Source organism: Heptranchias perlo, chromosome 6 (assembly GCF_035084215.1).
Source record: "Heptranchias perlo isolate sHepPer1 chromosome 6, sHepPer1.hap1, whole genome shotgun sequence".
NCBI lineage: Eukaryota > Metazoa > Chordata > Chondrichthyes > Hexanchiformes > Hexanchidae > Heptranchias > Heptranchias perlo.
Window position 1 is genome coordinate 16,963,352 of NC_090330.1, and position 20,988 is coordinate 16,984,339.

At 40.0% G+C, this 20,988-nt stretch overlaps 1 protein-coding gene across 1 annotated transcript in view; it reads left to right on the forward strand.

Moving 5' to 3' along the window:
- The window catches only part of c2cd3 (C2 domain containing 3 centriole elongation regulator), a 139,510-nt gene that overhangs the window by 54,730 nt on the left and 63,792 nt on the right, over positions 1–20,988 (forward strand). Inside the window, exons 19-24 of the mRNA XM_067985841.1 lie at positions 1,209–1,381; positions 1,903–2,038; positions 9,834–10,102; positions 11,191–11,283; positions 15,498–16,106; positions 18,138–18,485. Of these exons, the coding sequence (XP_067841942.1) occupies positions 1,209–1,381; positions 1,903–2,038; positions 9,834–10,102; positions 11,191–11,283; positions 15,498–16,106; positions 18,138–18,485 (1,628 nt within the window). The remainder of the gene's footprint in view (positions 1–1,208; positions 1,382–1,902; positions 2,039–9,833; positions 10,103–11,190; positions 11,284–15,497; positions 16,107–18,137; positions 18,486–20,988) is intronic.

The window sequence follows — 20,988 nt, forward strand, 5'->3', positions numbered from 1 at the left end:
ATGGGCGAGCGGGACTTGGTGCGGGATAGGATATGGGCAGCAGACTTTGGATGAGCTGAAATTTACAGAGGGTGACGGATGGGAGGCCGGCCAGGAGAGTATTGGAATAATTGAGTCTGGAGGTGACAAAGGCATGGATGAGGTTTCAGCAGCAGATAAGCTGAGGTAGGGGCAGAGTTGGGTGATGTTACTGAGGTGGAAGTTGGCAATCTTTGTGAAGGAGAGGATTTGGGGTTGGAAGTTGCAAGAATACGACTGGATGAGTAAACTCGTCAGCACCACCCCCGCCCCCCCCCCCCCCCCACCATCAGTCTGGTAAGGGTTGATGAATTTTAGATGAAGCCGTGAATTCTGGATGCCCTACACAACTTTTAAAATTTACACAATTTCTATTCAATATAACCTGTCCAAATTGCTCATGCTGAAGGTTTTAAAAAAAAACTTTTTAAGTGTCAAACTTTTAATTTGTAATATTTTCTGGAGAAAAGTAAATCCATGGAATGCTACTGTGCCACTGAGAAGATTATGGAAAGATGATATACAAGAATAAACAAAGCCTATGGGGAAAAAAATTAATTGGAATTTACATTGCAGCTCTAGTGCTCAACCTGATTACAATGCTCAGATAATATGTAAATCATCTCAAGTGATTAATTCAGGAGAGTTATTTCAATGAATTATACTGAACATAGCTTCTGAAATTTCATTTCCATTATGATCAAAAAAAATTCTGCACTCACTCAATCAGTAAAGCCTAACGGATCGTCGGGAAAAGCAATATCAGTTTGTATAAATTCTGTTTGATATATTTCCTAACAAAATGACTACATTTTCCATGCATATGTGTATAAACCATACTTCCATTGGCACACTATAAATGTAGTGAATCTAGTTGACAAAATTAATTTGGAAGTGCAATCCTCAATTCATTTGCAGATTCTCTGCTTCAACAATAAAACATAATATTGTAATACAGCTGTTGACAAAAGATTGTAGTGAACAATATAAAGTAATGAAATGCAGGTAAATGGAAGATAGGTTTCATAGATGCGTTCAATGAATTCAGCAGAATATTAAAGAATGTTTAACTTTGAATGGTGTCTCTCAGCTTCTCGCTATTACATGAATTCATACTTCCCACAATCCATATTGTAGTGAGGGTATAATTTATTATGAAGCTGTGTAACAAGCTCACTTTCTTCTCTCAGGTATTATTACCCTAATGTTAGAGACCAGGTTGTCGCCAGGGGTGTCCTTCCTTTGTCCAAGTTGTGTGCTATGGTGACTATGCAACATCACAAGGAAGTTGGAGTTCAGACCTTTAGCGTTCCCCTGATACCTAGGACAGAAAATGTTGATGGGCATCTTCCACATTCCACTGGTAAGTAAAGCCTTTCCATCTTTTTATTTTCATCAGATAGGATTATATAAGTAGGTGAACTGAACCATATCCAATAACTAGTCTTTATGGCAAAATTTAGTGAGCCACATCATTCAGATAGGAAAGCTGAACCAAAATGTCCACACATGCCAACCTAGAAAACTAATTAAATCTGACCAGCTTTAATAAAAGCTAACACAGGCTTCAAAAAGTTAGCAACTCGAAAGGCTCTAATTATAAGCCTAAGACGTGATGCTGCTGAGTTGCCTTGTTGTTTAGTACTGAGAAAAGTAGTTAATGTTCCATATGTGATGAAGCAAATTGTCCAATGTGATTTTTAAATAATTAGTACTTTCTAAAGGTTACACTGAGACATCAAATAATCATGAAACACCCATTTCCGATATCCTTATCATAAACTACAAAGCTTGATTACAGTGAACATTGTACCTTCCATGCTACATCATCAAATTAATGTAGCTTAACTTCAAATTAATGTAATTGTTTCATATGTATTACAGGCTTATTGGAAGTTAGTGTAAAATACAGATGTTCAGTACAAACAACTGAGGATGCCAGGGAAGGTGTGATAGCATCTCGTGCTGTGTCCCTTTCAATACAGGTGCTCCGAGCTTCAGGCTTACAAGCTGCAGCAAGGTGGGGAAAATCAAGTGTTATTTCATAGATCTGGTGTTCATCTCTTTCTGATATTAATGGTGTTAAACTAAAAATTGGACTTTTGTCTATCCAGGTTCCATTTTAAAATTCACATTGTTAAAAAGAATTATGACTGATTTTAACACCCTTTTGTGCTTTTTTCTTTACATTTTTGCATTCATCTTCAGTACCTTGACTAATTAAATTCTTCAAAGAAATTGTTGAGCAGGTAAACAAAGGGAATGCAGTAAATGTGATACATTTGGACCTTCAAAAAGTATTTGATAAAGTGTCACATAAGAGACTTGTTGCAAAGATTAAGGCCCATGGTATTCAAGGTAAGGTGGTGGCATGATCAAGAGGGATTGCTGAAGGATAGAAAGTAGAATGTATGAGTAAATGGATGTTTCTCAGTTTGACAAGATGTAGCTGGGGATCTGTGTTGGGACCTCTCTGGATATACATAAATAATTTAGACATGGGCATAGCGGGAACAATATCAAAATTTGCTGATACCAAATGAGGGGCATGACAAACTGAGGAAGAATTCAGGAGGAAGACATAGACCATTTAAGAATATGTGGCAAATTCAGTTTAACAAAGATAAATGTGAAGAAGTATATTTTCGGTAAAGAACAGAGACTGGAAACATACCCCAAATATTAAAAGTCTCAATGGAGTAGAGGAACAGAGGTGCAGATAGTGAGAATTTTAAAGGTGGAAAAAGCCATAAAAAGGGCTGATGGGATTCTGAGTTTATATAGGGATATTGAATGCAAATAAAAGAAAGTGATTGACGAATCTGTACAAGGCATAGGTTAAAGCACAGGTGGAATAGTGTGTGGAGTTTTGGGCCCCCCATTATAGAAAGGATATAGAAAGTGCCATGGAAAAGGTGCAATGCAGATTCACTAGGAAGACACCAAAAATGAGCGCATATAGTTTTGATGAGAGTTTATTTATACTACTCGATGAATTAGTAATAAAGAGCCCTAAATTTAGGATTAGTACCACATGACTGGCAATAACAAGGGCCTACAGGTGCAGATACATAAATCTTTAAAAGTGGGAGTGCAGATAGAAAAGGCCATAAAAAGGCAAATCTAGATTTTATATCAAAAGCAAAATACTGCAGATGCTGGAAATCTGAAATAAAAACAGAAAATGCTGGAAATACTGAGCAAGTCAGGCAGCATCAGTGGAGAAAGAAACAGTTAACGTTTCAGGTCGATGACCCTTTGTCAGTTCTGATTTTATTTCTGCATTTTGTATGTAGGGCATTGAATGTAAAAGCAAGGAAGTGATGCTGAATTTGTATAATACATTGGTTAGACCATACTTGGAGTATTGATTGCAGTTCTGGGCACCCCATTATGAAATGGTTATTAGAGCCACGAAAAGAGTATAGTAATGATTCCCTAGAATGATGCCAGGAAAGGGGGGTTATAGTTATGAAGAAAGGTTCTGAAAATTTGTGTTCTTTCCACTGGAACTGTGGAGGTTAAAAAGGAGATCTAATAGATGTTTTCAAAATTATGTAAGGTTTTGGAAGAGTAAATAGTCAAAGATTGTTTCCACCGATTACCAAATTGGTAACAAGGGGTCATAAAATAAAGAAAGAACTTAAATTTAAATAGTACCTTTTTATGACCTCATTGTTCCAAAGTGGTTCACAGCCAATTAAATACTCTTGAAGTGTAGTAACTGTTGTAATGTAGGGGAATAGATACGTGATTATCACTAGAGGAATGCAGGGGCCATTAAAAGACATGTATTTACACAGCAGTGGGTTATTAGAACAGAAAATGCTTTACCACAATTATCTGTTAAGATGGAGACTGTAACATTATTTAAAATGGAATTGGATCAATATTTGAAAAGGATAGATACTAACATGTGAAAACAACAGACAGGAAAAACAGACAGGCAGAAATAAAACAGACAGAATCAAGCCTGTCCTAGTGCAACTTATGCATACCATGACTCCCATCTACCCCACCTATCTTTTATATGCTGTGATGTCAGCCACAGTTAGGAACCCATCCAGCTCCCTTTTGAATGTTTGTAGCAAATCTGTACTCACTCCAAAACCTAGCAACTTGTTCAATAGGTTGAAGTCTCTGTGAAAAGAACCTCCTGACATCTAATCTAGTTCTATGCTTAAGTAATTTATGCGCATAGACCCTGGTCCTCCCTGACCTATCTAACTCAAATAGCTTATCCACACGGACCGAATCTTATTCCTTCAGTATTTTAATGACCTCAGTCAAATCTCCCCGAAGCCTATGCATTTCTAGAGCAAAAAAATCCCAGCTCTCTAACAGGGTCGGGGAGGGAGTGGGGTGGTGGTTAAAGATTCAAAATCGTGTAACGTGACCCCAATCCGCTGCATACGCGCCTGTCACCATTTTTATGGCAGTGAGTTGCATGCCGTGTCTATGTCCTGCTCTTGAGAGATAGGACGCCTCATTATTAATGTGTGAATCAGGCTCCCACAGTGCAATTGAGAATCTGATTTAAATTTAATGCTGGCCAGCTGGGTTTCCCGGGATAGCTAAATGGAGGTGGGAACAGCCGGATCAATCAGGTAAGTGCTTGTGAGCCAGAAGGAGCAGGATTGCTCCCATGCCCCTCAAGCAAACCTTCAGCTGCATCGGCTGCTCCCCCACGCCCCCCCTCCGCCCCCCCCCCCCCCCCCAAAACTGTGATCGCAAGTTCTGCGTTCGTTCCCTCCCTCCTGATTGCCGGTCTGACCCCACCCCCCATATCCTGCGATCTTTGCCAACCTCCGCCCCCCCCCCCCCCAATCCTGCCAACGCAGGCAGGAAATGGAATTTGAAAAATGATAATGTTGTTAAACTTGGCAGGTCCTCCACCTTCCTGGGCATTCTGGATTCCCCCCTCACAAACACTCTCCCCTGCTTCCTCCCCGTAAATATCGGGGCCAGTATTCTAGATGAGGCCTGACCCATGTCTAATGCAAGGACAGTATAGTGTTCATCGTTTTGTATTTGATTGTCCTGGCAACACATCCTAGTTCTCTGATTGTTTTTGCTATGAGAATTTTTTTTTTTAACGCAACCAGTTGTTATGATCTGGAATGCACTACCTGAGAAGGTGGTGGCAGCAGATTCAATAGTAGCTTTCAAAAGGCAATTGGATATATACTTGAAAAGGAGAAGTTTGCAGGACTATGGGGAAGGAATGGGGGAGTGGAACTAATTGGATAGCTCTTTCAAAAAGCAAGCACAGACACAATGGGCTCAATTTTAAAATAAAATTGCGGGTACGTTGGGAGCTGGGGGGGCTGCGAAAATCCTAAGTGGGTTCGGAAGCCGGCTCCGACCCGCCAACTTCTGGGTTCCCCACAGACGTGCCTGTGTGCGCGCATACTTCATGAATCCAGAAGTCCCGCTGGCAATTAAAGCCGGTGGGATGATAGTTAAAGAACCAAATATACCTCATTGAGGTACTTAATGTACTTTATGTACTTTATTTCTTAAAGGTACTTTATTTCTGTTTCTGAAATCAGGCATGAAGGGCCAGATCAGGCAAAAATAAAGGAAATAAATTCAATAAAAAACCATTGCACAAAGTTTTAAAAAACAAAATAAACATACCTTTCCACCGTACTCCAATGTCCCCCTCACCCCCCCCCCCCATCCCACTCCAATCTCCACCACCCCCGATCCAACCCAAAATCTGCCCACTGATCACACAGGTTTCTATCTTATTAAGTAGCCTGTTGTGCAGCACCTTGTCAAAAGCTGTTTGAAAACCCTGGTATACGTTGTCAACTGGGCTACCAACATCAATCTAATAACTTCTTCAAAAAATTCAACCAAGTTGGTGAGGTATGACTTTATTTTTCGAAGCCATGTTGAGTGTGTTATAACCCCTACCCTGTCAAGGTGGTCATACAATGTATCTCAGTGATACCTTGTAGCAAGTTGCTTTTAACCGAAGTCAAGCTAATGGGGTTGTAGTTCCCTAGTTCTGACCTATTGCTTTTTTTGAATATTGGCACCACATGGGCCTCCCTTCAGTCCTAGGGGACAATTCCAGACCCTAACTAGTTGTTAAATAGATGAGCACAGCTCCCATTCCTTTCAGCACTGTTGGGTAAATGCTGTCAGGACCAGCAGCCTGATCCTTTTTGAGAGACCATATTCTAGCCATGATTGTGTCTGCATTCACTTTGACAATTTAAACTTTGTATGATGTATTATTAATAACTTAGCATTGTCTCGTGGTAATGACCATTTATGACCTCTGCCCTATCCTGCGAGTCCACCTGAATCTGCCCTGAGGATCCTTCACTGGCTCTATACAGTCTTTAATGACCCTCTGACTCATAGTTAAAAATTGCAGCTAAATTCCTATTTGTTTTATGTTCTGTGTTTTTTCTGCATTCATAACTTTTGAATTGTTACCTGGACAACTAAGAATGCAGGAAAAACTTTAGGATCCTTCAGAGAACCTAATTCTGTCTGATGGATAAATGTACTGTGCGTTATGGTGATTAAACCATACAAATCAGGAAGGTCCCAGGTTCCATCCCTGCTGTATGCTCAGTCAGTATTATTGCTACATTTGGTCTCAACATTACTAGGATGTGTGAAAACAATTGAATTTTAATGTTTATGCAGCCCAATGACACTCATCATCTAGGCTAACACATGGCAACTTGTGCAAGGTACAAGAAGCCTGCTGGTATCTGTAGAACTGCACCCTAGCAGGAAAGAACAAATATGCACATGCATATATTTGGCTTTCTTTTCAAGTTAGTTTACTGCACCTCTCAACAAATAATGACTCAAAGACTTTATTCTCCAAAATATTATTAAAGCCAGAGCTCAGTTGAACAAACTGGGGGATTCCTAATTAACTCCCACACAAATTTCCAGATGGTTTCTCGCTTTGTGTTCTTCTTGTCCCAAAATTACTAGTAACAGCAAGTTCTGTCTTCTCTCGGCTGTTTCTACAAACTTCTGTGAATGTGAACTACTTCTCTGCTGATTAGAAACAATTTTCAAACAAAGGAAAACTTTTGAAAAGCCATAAGTGCCCAATAATCCAAAGCACCAGCTTGCATACTTGGCTATTAATTTGTAATTAGCACAGACACTACCTCAAACTCATATATTTTTGAAAATACAAATCAAATCCCACATAATATTACATCTTTCCCTACCCTCGTGACCTCCACTGTAGTTCATTCTTCTCTAAACATTAAACTTTTCTCCAGCCTTCAGCAAGGGCGTCTGACTGTGTCTGAGAACCAATCCAATTCCCTTTTCTGTAAAGCTGTTTCAGCCTTTTATACGCTGATTGAATTTACCAGTTCAGACCTACCAAGAGTTACGCATTAGGGATCATTATCATTCATTTTGATTTTTAAAAAATATGGGTTATTTTGATGCACATTAGTTTTTAAAATGTCTTTACATGAGGTTGCATTCTGTGTCACTCCTACTGTTTCCATAACATTAACAATCTAGGCTAACACTTAATTGAAGTACGGAGGGAGTGCTGCCATTTTCAGATAAATCATTAATCTGTGTCTTTCTGCCCTCTCAGGTGAAAATAAACAATCCTGTGGCATTATTTGAAGTGCAGGGAAGGTCTTTTAGTGTTCTGGCCAATATTTATCATTCAACAAAAACCTCTAAAACAGATTATCAGGTCATTTATCCCATTGCTGTTTGTGAGCCCTTGCCGTGCGCAGATTGGCTGCCGTGTTTCCCTTTAATTACAACACTTACTATATTTTAAAATATTTAATTGGCTATAAAATGCTTTGGGATGCCCCATGGTTGTGAAATGCACTATATAAATACAAATTCTTTCTTTCTCTTTCTTTCTTTCTTTCTTTCTTTCTTTCTTTCTTTCTTTCTTTCTCTCTCTCTCTCTCTCTCTCTCTCTCTCTCTCTCTCTCTCTCTTTTTACCCCTCCTCTCTCTCTTTCCCTCTACACCACAAGATCCTGAGAGCCCATTTTGGTTTGTTTTTTGACCCAGATGTGGTATGAACAAAATTATTGAAATGATTAGATCAAGATACAGGTAATTTTTAAGAGATTATTGATGTAAATTTTTTTAAGATGAATTCCCTTTGTGTAAGTGTAATAAAATATAACTAAACAGTTTTCTTTGATTACTCGTCTTCTACTGAAAGCGGATAACTTAGCACAGACCAAAGGTTAGGACCTTACGTTCAGCTAAGAATCCACATGGTACTTTTGACAAAGTCCCACATGGCAGATTGGTCAAAAAAGTGAAGGCCCATAAGATCCAAGGGAATGTGGCAAATTGGATCCAAAATTGGCTCAGTGGCAGGAAGCAAAGGGTAAAGGTGGACGGATGTTTTTGCGACTGGAAGGCTGTTTCCAGTGGGGTGCCGCAGGGCTCGGGACCAGGTCCGTTGCTTTTTGTGGTATACGTTAACCATTTGGACTTAAACGTAGTGGGCATGATTAAGAAATTTGCGGATGACACAAAGATAGGCCTTGTGGTTGATAGTGAGGAGGAAAGCTGTGTGATTGATAGTGAGGAGGAAAGCTGTAGACTGCAGGAAGATATCAATGGACTGGCCAAATGGGCAGAAAAGTGGCAAATGGAGTTCAATCCAGAGAAGTGTGAGGTAATGCAATTGGGGAGAGCAAACAAGGCAAGGGAATACACAATAAATGGGAGGATACTGAGAGGTGTAGAGGAAGTGAGAGACCTTGGAGTGCATGTCCACAGATCTCTGAAAGTAGCAGGACATGTAGATAAGGTGGTTAAGAAGGCATATGGAATGCTTTCCTTTATTAGCCAAGGCATAGACTATAAAAGCAGGGATGTTATGCTGGAACTGTATAAAATACTAGTTAGGCTACAGCTTAAGTACTGCGCACAGTTCTGGTCACCACATTACAGGAAGGATGAAATTGCACTAGAGGGGGTACAGAGGAGATTTACGAGGATGTTGCTAGGACTGGAGAATTTTAGCTATGATGACAGATTGGTTAGGCTGGGGTTGTTTTCCTTGGAACAGAGGAGGCTGAGGGGTGATTTGATTGAGGTGTACAAAATTATGAGGGGCCTAGGTAGAGTGGATAGGAAGGACCCATTTCCCTTAGCGGAGGGGTCAGTAACCAGGGGGCATAGATTTAAAATGATTGGTAGAAAGATTAGAGCGGAAATAAGGAAACTTTTTTTCACCCAGAGGGTGGTGGGGGTCTGGAACTCACTGCCTGAGAGAGCAGCAGAGGCAGAAACCCTCAACTCATTTTTAAAAATACGTGGATATGCACCTGAAGAGCCATGACCTGCAGGGCTATGGACCAAATGCGGGAAAGTGGGATTAGGCTGGGTGGCTCGTTTCTCAGCCAGCGTGGACATGATGGGCCGAATGGCCTCCTTCTGTGCTGAAAATTTTCTGTGATTCTATGGTACGTTCATTCAATGAGTCCTCAGGGACTCCACCTAAAATTATGTACTTTTCATTTGTTTCAACGTGGAAAATCAACAGTATAATGAGTTTTTCAGGATCCTTTGGTGCTTTCTGCATAATGGAATACAAGATCATAACCGCATGGTGCTTTCTTAAGTGACAATTTGGTTGCATATATCAGATGTGGATACACAATTTCTGAACTTAGATTGACTTCAGAAAATCAGTTGTTAAAAGCCAACAGTATAAAAATGATAACGTGTTGGTTGAGGTTTCATAATTGTAATTTCTGTGAAACATGATGCCTAATTCTTTGGTATTTCGGTAAATGATTTACATTTCTGTTTCTTTAAATGCAGGGCTGCAGCAGAAAGGGACCATTCCTTACAATACCAATCTGAAGTTGGTGTGAATTCTTGCATTACAATTCATATTTCCTTTCTCCTGGAAAATGAAAAACGATGCACGAAAGTTGCAGCCCGTACATTCTGCCCAGAGTTTGACCATTATTCTGAGTTTCCATGCAACCTTGTAATCCAGAGATCCAGTGGGGAGAGTTTAAGCTTGGCTGAACTACTAGAATCATCAGAAGCCGTGTTTACCATCTACCATCAGTCTAATAAAGCAGGTAGTATTTTTGCGTTTAGCTATTGTCTTTAAGTGTACATGTTGCTGTTTCGCCTCCCTATTTCTAGATTTTCTAATACCTGCAAAAATTCCATGACTGAATAGATGACTTACTTTCAGACCATTGCTAGTGTTGCTGTAACTGATTACTTTGAGGTGAACAACGGTGGTCCAGAATAAATTACTTACCGATGCTTCCTTCCTACCGGTGTGGAAGACCCTTTCCTCTCCCATGGTCTAGCTGAAATGCAAAATTTCTTCTAGGAAAATTGTAGGCAAAAATCAACCTTTCCATGGTCTACCATATTGGGACACTACTGTACTGTGGCACCACGCTGCAGCAGGTAGGCCCCTAAAAATATGTGTATATATGTTCAAAAACTCCAAAATTGATGGAGATGATGATACGTATGGACGAATAAGCAGAAGAGGGAGTCTTTGAGGACAACGCAATATTTTTGTAAATGTTCTTACATTTGAGTGCTTTTTGTCAGGCTTGGCTCATTGGTACCACTCTCCCCTCTGAGATAGAAGGTCATGGATTCAAGCCCCACTCCAGAGACTTGACCACATGACATTTTAGTGCAATATTGAAGAACTGCTGCAATGTCAGAAGTGTCGTCTTTCATGTGAGATGTTAAATGGAGACCCCATCTGCCCTCTCAGGTGGGCGTAAAAGATCCCATGACACTCTTTGAAGAAAAGCAGGGAGTTCTCCTGGTGTCCTGGTCAAAATTTATCCCTCAACAAACATCACCAAAAACAGATTATCTCATTGTTTGTGGGACCTTGCTGTGTACAAATTGGCTGCCATGTTAGCCTACATTATAATGTGACTACACTTCAGAAAAGTACTTTGTTAGTTGTGAAGCACTTTGGGATGTTCTGAGGATGTGAAAGGCACAATAGAAATGCACGTCCGATCTTTCTTTCATTCGTTTGTTCTTTGTTCTTTCTTTCGTCTTTTAATTTTGAAACCAGAATTCTTGTATATTTCAGAATTTCATTTGTTTTCTATTTAGGCACTAGCGTTTTTTTTTGCTTATGACTGTTGACTTTTTATGATTTCCCTCTTCTTTTTGTTGACAGCTAAACCAAGCACGATTTTAATTGGTTCATCAAGGGACATTGTATTGGGAACTGTACGGATCCCACTGGCAGGCCTGCTGACCAAGCGGACGGGTAATGAAGAATCTGGTGCAATAAATGTTTTAGCTTATTACCACGAGCAATTAAGAATCTAGGAATGTAGTCAGAGGATTTAGGCAGTTTAATTGTTGTAAAGGAGTAACTTACTTTTATTTATTGTTCAAAAGACTTGGTTAAACAGATCATTTTACTCATAGTGGCTAATTTTAAAATCTCTTGTTAACTACATAAAAATGAGACTATCTACATTAAAGTAGAAAACATTTGATCCCTTAATGTGATGCTCAGCAAAATGAATTGCAGTGTGATTTCTTGAAACAGCAAGTTGAGAAGGAGAGAATGGAGTGGGTAAAGAGGGGAAAAAAGGAATATTGTAGGGTAAATCAACTTGGACCACATTGGCATATTCAGTTAATTAGAATAGTTTTTGTGCAGAAATAGGAGCAGATCTCCTCCTTGCCCTTTGCCAGGGAAAAGGGGAAAAGAAAGAAAAAAGAAATCAGTCAGAGTTGAGTGCAGATTGCCTAGTGTAGATATAGTTTTTCTCAATCTTCAGATGTAGTTTGACCGTCACATAGAAACAGAATCATTTGACATCTTATATTGAAGAGGTTCTGTTCAAGAATTTTACACTAATGCACCAGGTGAACTTTCCCCACAATGCTACATATAGTAGATAATCATTCTAGTCATATCCTTAGTTCCTTCAGTTGCTCAAGACAGCAGTAAGACTAATATGTATGCTGCGTAAATAATAAAACATTAACATATTCAAGCCCAAATAGTTCCAAAAACAGGAGGACAAATGGAAAATTAAATGGTAGGCTGAAAGGCTAACTAGAGAAATTAAGGATAGTATTAGATTAAATGAAAAGACTTACAATGTTGCCAAAAAGAGTAGTAAGCCTGAGGAATGGGAGGGTTTTAGAAGTCAGCAAAAGATAACCAAGAAATTGATAGAGGGAGAAAATTGAATGAGAGTAAACTAGCAAGAAATATAAAAACAGATTGTAAGAGCTTCTACAAGTATGTAAAAAGGAAGAGATTAGCAAAAGTAAACATGGGTCCCTTAGAGGCAGAGACAGGAGACATTATAATGGGGAATAAGGAAATGGCAGAGACATTAAACAAATCTGTCTTCACAGTAAAAGACACAAAAAACATACCGGAAATAGTGAGGAGCCAAGGGTCTAAAGAGAGTGAGAAACTTAAAGTAATTAAGATAAGTAAAGAAAAAGTACTGGAGAAATTAATGGGACTTAGAAAATCATAATAAGATTAGGCAGAGTCAACACGGTTTTATGAAAAGGAAATCGTGTTTGACAAATCTATTGGAGTTTTTTGCTGGTGTAACTAGTGGGGTAGATAAGGGGGAACCAGTGGATGCAATATATTTGGGTTTTTAAAAGGTGCCACACAAGAGGTTGTTACACTAGATTAGGTCTCATGGGATCAGGGGTAATATATTAGCATGGATTGAGGATTGGTTGACGGACAGAAAATGGACTAGGAATAAATGGGTCATTTTCGGATTGGCAGGTTGTAACTGGTGGGGTCAGTGCATGGGCCTCAGCTGTTTACAATCTATATCAATGACTTAGATGAGGGGACCAAGTATAATGTATCCAAGTTTGCTAACGATACAAAGCTAGGTGGGAAAGTAAGCTGAGGGGAGGACGCAAAGAGGTTGCAAAGTGAAGTGAGTGGGCAAGAATGTGGCAGATGGAGTATAATGTGGGGAAATATGAAATTATCCACTTTGGTAGGAAGAATAGAAAAGCAGAATATTTTTTAAAAGGTGAGAGACTAAGAAATGTTGGTATTCAGAGGGATTTGGGTGTCCTTGTACACGAATCACAGAAAATTAACCTGCAGGTACAGCAAGCAATTAGGAAGACGAATGGTATGTTAGCCTTTATTACAAGGAGGTTGGAGTATAAGAGTAAGGAGGTCTTGCTGCAATTATGTGGGGCTCTGCTGAGACCACATCTGGAGTATTGTGTCTAGTTTTGGCCTCCTTACCTAAGGAAGGATATACTTGCCTTAGAGGGGGTGCAAAAAAGGTTCACTAGATTGATTCCTGGGTTGAGAGGGATGTCCAATGTGGAGAGATTGAGTAGAATGGTCCTTTATTCTCTGGAGTTTAGAATAATGAGAGGTGATCTCATTGAAACGTATAAAATTTTGAGAGGGCTTGACAGGGTAGATGCTGAGAGGCTGTTTCCTCTGGCTGGAGAGTCCAGAACTAGGGGTCATAGTCTCAGGATAAGGATCAGGATGTTTTAGGACTGAGATGAGGAGAAATTTCTTCACTCAGAGGGTTGTGAATCTATGGAATTCTCTACTCGAGGGCTGTGGATGCTCAGTCGTTGAGTATATTCAAGACTGAGATCGATAGATATTTGGACTCTAAGGGAATCAAGGGATATGGGGATAGGGTGGGAAAGTGGAGCAGAGGTAGAAGATCAGCCATGATCTTCTTGAATGACGGAGCAGGCTCGAGGGGCCGTATGGCCAACTCTTGCTGCTATTTCTTAGGTTCTTATGTAATGGGAGTTTTTTGTGTGCTGATAAGACCATAAGAGATAGGAGCAGGAGTAGGCCATTCGGCCCCTCAAGCCTGCTCCGCCATTTAATGAGATCATGGCTGATCTGATTTTTACCTCAACTCCACTTTCCTGTCCTTTCCCCATATCCTTTGACTCCCATGCTGATCAAGAATTTGTCTAACTCAGCCTTGAATGTATTCAATGACTCAGCCTCCACAGCTTTTTGGGGTAAAGAATTGCGAAGATTCACGACTCTCTGGGAGAAGAAATTCCTCCTCATTTCCGTCTTAAACGGGCGACCCCTTATTCTGAGACTATGCCCTCTAGTTTTAGATTCCCCCATGAGGGATAACATCCTCTCAGCATCTACTCTATTGAGTCCCCTCAGAATCTTGTATGTTTCAATAAGATCTCCTTTCATTCTTCTAAACTCCAATAAGTATAGACCCAACCTGTTCAATCTTTCCTCATAAGACAACCCTTCCATACCCGGAATCAACCTAGTGAACCTTCTCTGAACTGCCTCCAATGCAAGTATGTCCTTCCTTAAATAAGGGCACCAGAACTGTACGCAGTACTCCAGGTGTGGTCTCACCAGCACCCTGTACAGTTGTAGCATGATTGGATTGCATTCAAAGAATGAGAAAGGCCATTCGTATGGTAGGTAATTTAACACTCTTTCTCATTTGATAACCTGCATAAGACCAAAGTAGTGGTGACATTCAGAATACTTAGACTAGACTAGACTAGGTGATTAATGTGGGGGAAAACTTCCACGCAGACTTGATGAGCTGAATTGCTCGTTTCTGTCCTGTAAAATTCTATAACTTCAATGCAATTTATAGGCAAGTTCAAAGTAACAGTATCTGGTGAAAGCAGTCAGACTGCTGCAGGAACCTGTCCCACAAATAATGGCAGACTGTCTGTTGTTCATTGATCATATAGGAGACCATGGCAGACATAGAATTAACTCAAACCTATTTGAATCAGCAACATTTGAAATGCTAACAATTTTCTTCACTTTGCTTTTCTTCTGTTTTACCAACAAAATAATATTGTGAATTGAACAAGATTGAACAAAACTGAACATAATTAACAATCCTATTCTTTAAAAAGTTCATACTGGTTTCAAATTTAGATGAGCTGATGCCCCACAAAGGATATGGCTTAGCATTCTTTTGCACATTTCCTTAAATCTATGGTCTCAAATAATCCAGATACATGCAGAGCCTTAGTGAAGAAGGGGAATGGCAATATAATACAATTTAAGTATTCATATGATTTTTCTTATTTGATCTTAGGATATGGGCAACATTGACCAGGCAGTATTTATTGCCTATACCTAAGTGCCCTGAGTCATGGCCAGACTGAGTAGGGGTGGTAGGTTGTCTTTTCTGAAGGACAGTAGTGAACTAGTTGGATTTTTATGAGAAGCTTTCATGGACATTTTCTGGGTGCTATCCTGCAAATTACCAGATTGTTTGAATTCAATTTGGTATGGTGGGATTTGAATTTTCGACTCTGGGTTGTTAGCCCGGTACCATAACCACTAAGCTGCTGTTCCTTTTTTGTCAATACGTCAATTAATTATATATTCTTTATTTATGTGCGGATTGTTTATAATATTATATTTCTAAAAATACAAATTACATATGTTGAATGGGTTCTCAAAATATTTATTTTGCATTCTATATTAAGGTATCTCTGGTTGGTATGCAGTGAGTCTTCCAGAAGTTGCCACTTCTGCTCAGTCTTGTGGAGCTCTACAGTACGTGGGTGGTGGACTCGAGCTTTCAATCTACTTTGCACATCCCAGTGATAGAGAACGTGTCATAAAGGCTGCAGAGGCATTGGAATGGAAGTTTGGAACAAGTGGGGATGAAGCTGAAGAGTGGCAATCCACAGAAATCAGCATATCACTAACAGTAGCTGTACCACGGATATGGCTCCCATTGCACTGTGTAGTACTGGCTGGATGTACACATCTAGATAAATCCACTTTCTGCTACCTACGGTATAAACTGTATGATAGAGAGGCCATTTGCACATCTCTTCAAAAACCAGTCCTGACTGACAACAAAAGTCACGTAACAGTGAGCTTTGACCAGGCAAAGACTATACATCTGAAAAGAACCCAATCGTTGGTCTGGTACCTAAAGGAAGAAAGACTAGAAGTACAGGTGTGGGTGGCATATGGAAAAGACAGCAAGACTCTACGGCCTCACGATACTGATCGACTAATTGGCTATTCATTCATAGATCTATCGACCCTGATAGAGAAATCTTCAAGGAAGCTTATCGTTAGTGGTATGCACATCCATTTTTCAAGCCAATCTAATTTAAATATTTAATGACTTGAGACTTTTTCTTCCTAAAATCTCTCTGCCTTGCTTCTTCTTCCCTGCTTTTAAAAGCTGACTAAAAACATCTCTTCAACCGCTCTTTAGGTCCAGCCCCTTAAATCCATTCTACCTATTCTTTTTAGCTTGCTTATTGTTCCTTTCAGACTCAGATCTGTAAAGAGACCTGGGAGTCTTTCTGATATTTAGAGCACGATATAATTGCAAGTTCTGATTTTACATGGAGACAGAAAACTAGTTTCATTTTTGATCAGAGGAAATCATTGACGTGTAGAAGTTATCTCTCATCCTGATTTCTATTGTTGGACAAAGCTGGGTTAATTGTTTAAATTACCTGCTGCTCAACAAGTTAGAATTTATATATGCCCACTTTTTTCATGTATGTATATATGCAAAATACATCTTTGACAAGGATAAGGATCTTGTTAGTGGAAACATTAGGCAAGAAAGGGCTATTTGTAACAAAAAATATGAAGGATTGGAAATGGAGAGATAAACACTACAACACTTCCAAGCTCGCTAATTGGTTTCAGCTCATCAACACTGCCAAGTAGTTCCCATTTGAAGTTAGTAAGTAGAATTTTCCAATCCTGTTTTACATTTACATTTATCTTTTCCTCCCCTATTTACTGTGACATATTTCTCCACTACCTTTTTGTTTTTCTCCCCTTTTATTTTTAACAGTACATATTAAAATAATCACTATAGCCCTGTTTCTAGCTATTCATTTTAATGACTGGAAAATTGTGAGCATTGCAAATCAGATGCGCTGAACTCCACATCTCAGATCTGCATTCCTGTCAAGTAAGACTTCATGCGATAACTGGAGCCTCGAAATTTTAGGGCTTATATTCACATAGATGGAAAACTTTTAATGATGTAAATTCATCTTTAATAATTACTGCCTATATTTTCTGGTGTGGAAGGTGGGCATCATCAGAGCAGATGTGCTGGAGACAGAGAAACTGGGAGATGGGAATGGAGTCTTACAGGAAGTGGGATGGGAAGGCGTATATACGAGATAGCTGTGGGAGTCGAAGGGCTTGTAGTAGATATCAGTGGACAATCCATCCCCAGAGATGAAGATCAAGAACTCAAGGAAGGGAAGGGAAAGAGTCAGAGATGGACCACATAAAGGTAAAGGAGGGTGGAAGTTAGAATCGGAATTAATTAAATTTTCCAGCTCATGGTGAGAACAGGAAGCAGCACCTGACACAATCATCTATGTAGTGGAAGAAGAGATCAGGGAGGGAACCTGAGTAGGACTTGAACAAAGAATGCTCAACATATCCTACAAAAAAGCAGGCATAGCTAGGGCCCATGTGAGTTCTCATAGCAACACCTTTTATTTGGATGAGGTGAGTGGTGTTAAAAGAACAGTTGTTCAATGTGAGAACAAGTTCAGCCAGGTGGAGGAGGGTGTTGATGGATGCAGACTGGTTGGTCTGCTGTTCAAGGAAGTAGCAGGCCGTACTGGTAGTGGATGGAGGTGTAGAAGAACTGAACATCCTTAGTGAACAGGAGACGATTAGGGCAGGAAACTGGAATTTGTTGAAGCAGTGGAGGTCATCAAGAGTCACAGATGTAGGTGGGTTGGGACTGGACAAGGGGAGAAAAAATGGAGTCTAGATAAGAGGAAATGAGTTCTGTGGGGCAGGAGCAGGCTGAAATGATGGGTCTGCTGGGACACTCAGAAATTCCCTCCTTAAACCCCTCTGCTTCTCTACCTCCTATAGGAACCTCCTTAAAACCCTCTTTAACCAATGTTTTGGTCATCAGTCCTAATCTCCTCTATTTGGCTAGGTGTCTGTTTTTTCTTCATGCCTTGGGATACTTTTTGGGATACGTTAAAGGCGCTATATAAATGCAAGTTGTTGTGACACATTTGCAAAAAACCCTCTGTGTAATAGTAAAGGAAGAGCCAGAGAAATTCCAAAATGAACATGTTTCTCCATTTAATAAATTTTTTTCTTTACAGGTGTTTATCCGCTATTTAAGCGTGGTGCTTCTGATCTGTCGGGTGCTGCTCTAAGGCTCCACGTCACGCTAGTACCAGATGATCTTCCGCCTTCCACTGATGAATATACTTCTCATAGAACAAGCTATGCCGAGGATGACCATGATTATGAACACGGTGCTATGGGAGATGTTCCACTTATTAATGAAAAAGAACAAGAAGCATCAGAAGCACACATTGATAAAGAAATGCCCACGGGTTCTAACCTTGAGTGCAAGAAAGCGGCTGATGAGATTCCTGAGGTGGACCTGGCGAACACATTTGCAGTGAATGTTGTAGTGGAGCGAGCTATGCATCTAAGCTTGAAAGGTAAAAAAATTTACATCACTCCAAAAATACAAATATATTTACCTCTGGTGATTTGGCTAACTGACAGGAAATATTTTATGAAGTAATTACCTGAGAAGACATATAATATTTGCAGAAAACACAATTCAGAAAAATACCATTTGTTATACTCTACTTTGCTGCTTGTGTAGTCACTTTTAGGTAAAAGCAGCTAGGGTAGAACTGGTTTCCCTCATTCATAATGGATAGAGGAAAATTCCTCCTTTTATACCTTGCACCTTTTCCTCCATACCACAAGTACTTTAGAACCTGTATGCCATTTTATACAGTACCAAAGCCACAAAATATTAAAAGGAAGAAAAAAGAGCAACCCTTGGTCATGTTGCTTTACACTATGTGGTGCTCTTTGCTCACTCCAAACTGTTTCACTGATGTAATTATCTGAAAAGTTAATGAATTAACTTGGGGAGTGCAGAAAATGGTATTAATCACCAACAGCAACTCACCAGAGAGTGGTAGTGAACGGTTGTTTTTCAGACTAGAGGAAGGTATATAGTGGTGTTCCCTAGGGTCGGTACTAGGACCACTGCTTTTCTTGATCTATATTAATGACTTGGACTAGGGTGTACAGGGCACAATTTCAAAATTTGCAGATGGCACAAAACTTGGAAGTGTAGTGAACGGTGAGGAGGACAGTGATAGACTTCAAGAGGTCATTGACAGGCTGGTGGAATGGACGGACAAGTGGCAGATGAAATTTAACGCAGAGAATTGCAAAGTGATACATTTTGGTAGGAAGAACGGGGAGAGGCAATATAAACTAAAGGGAACAATTCTAAAGGAGGTGCAGGAACAGAAAGACTTGGGGATACGTGTGCGCAAATGGTTGAAGGTGGCAGGGCACATTGTGTAATCGGTTAAGAAAGCATACGGGATCCTGGGCTTTATAAATAGAGGGATAGAGTACAAAAGCGAAGAAGTTATGATGAACCTTTATAAAACACTGGTTCAGCCATAACTGGAGTTGCATCCAATTCTGGGCACCGCGCTTTAGAAAGGATGTGAAGGCCTTAGAAAGGGTGCAGAAAAGATTTACTAGAATGGTTCCAGGGATGAAGGACGTCAGTTACTTGAATAGACTGGAAAAGCTGGGGCTGTTCTCCTTCGAGGAGAGGAGATTTGATAGAGGTGCTCAAAATCATGAGGGGCCTAGACAGAGTAGATAGAGAGAAACTGTTTCCATTGGCGGTAGGGTCAAGAACCAGAGGATACAGATTTAAGGTGATTGACAAAAGAACCAAAAGTAACATGAGGAAAAACTTTTTTACGCAGTGAGTGGTTATGACCTGGAATGCGCTGCCTGAGGGGATGGTGGAGGCAGATTCAGTCGTGGCTTTCAAAAGGGAATTGGATAAGTACTTGAAGGAAAAGCATTTGCAGGGCTACGGGGAAAGGGCAGGGGATTGGGACTAGCTGGATTGCTCTTGCAGAGAGCCGGCACGGGCTCGACGGGCCGAATGGCCTCCTCCTATGCTGTAATCATTCTATGATTCTAAGATGCTAGAATTAAAATGGGTAATTATTTTAAATTAGATTGTGATTGCCACAGAGAAGTGTGAAGTGATACATTTTGGTAGGAAGAATGAGGAGAGGCAATATAAACTAAATAGTACAATTTTAAAGGGAGTGCAGGAACAGAAAGACCTGGGAGTGTATGTACACAAATCTTTGAAGGTGCCAGGACAAGTTGAGAAGAATGTTAAAAACGCATGTAATAGAGGCATAGAATACAAAAACAAGGAAATTATGCTAAACCTTTATAAAACACTGGTTAGGCCTCAGCTGCAGTGTTGTGTTCAATTCTGGGCAGCATACTTAGGAAGGATGTCAAGGCCTTAGAGAGGGTGCAGAAGAGATTTACTAGAATGGTACCAGGGATGAGGGACTTCAGTTATGTGGAGAGACTGGAGAAACTGGGCTTGTTCTCCTTAGAACAGTGAATGTTAAGGGGAGATTTGATAGAGATGTTCAAAATCATGAACGGTTTTGAGAGTAAATAAGGAGAAACTGTTTCCAGTGGCAGAAGGATCAGTAACCAGAGGACACAGATTTAAGGTGATTGGCAAAAGAGCTAGAGGCGACATGAGGAAACATTTTTTTATGCAACGAGCGAGTTGTAATGATCTGGAATGCACTGCCTGAAAGGGTGGTGGGAGCAGATTCAATAGTAACTTTCAAAAGAGAATTGGATAAATACTTGAAGGGAAAAAAATTACAGGGATATGGGGAAAGAGCAGGGGAATGGAACTAATTGGAAAGTTCTTTCAAGGAGCTGGCACAAGCATGATGAGCCGAATGGCATTCTCCTGTGCTGTACTCACTATAAGTACCTGTGGTTAGAGTTTGGCTGGATTGTTTTAGCTACACAGAGGTCACAGAAGTGGGTGTTTACTCGTCTGTCTTTGTGTTTTAATAGGTAATGACGTAGATAGTTGAAGAGGTTATCTATTAAACAGCTCAAGAA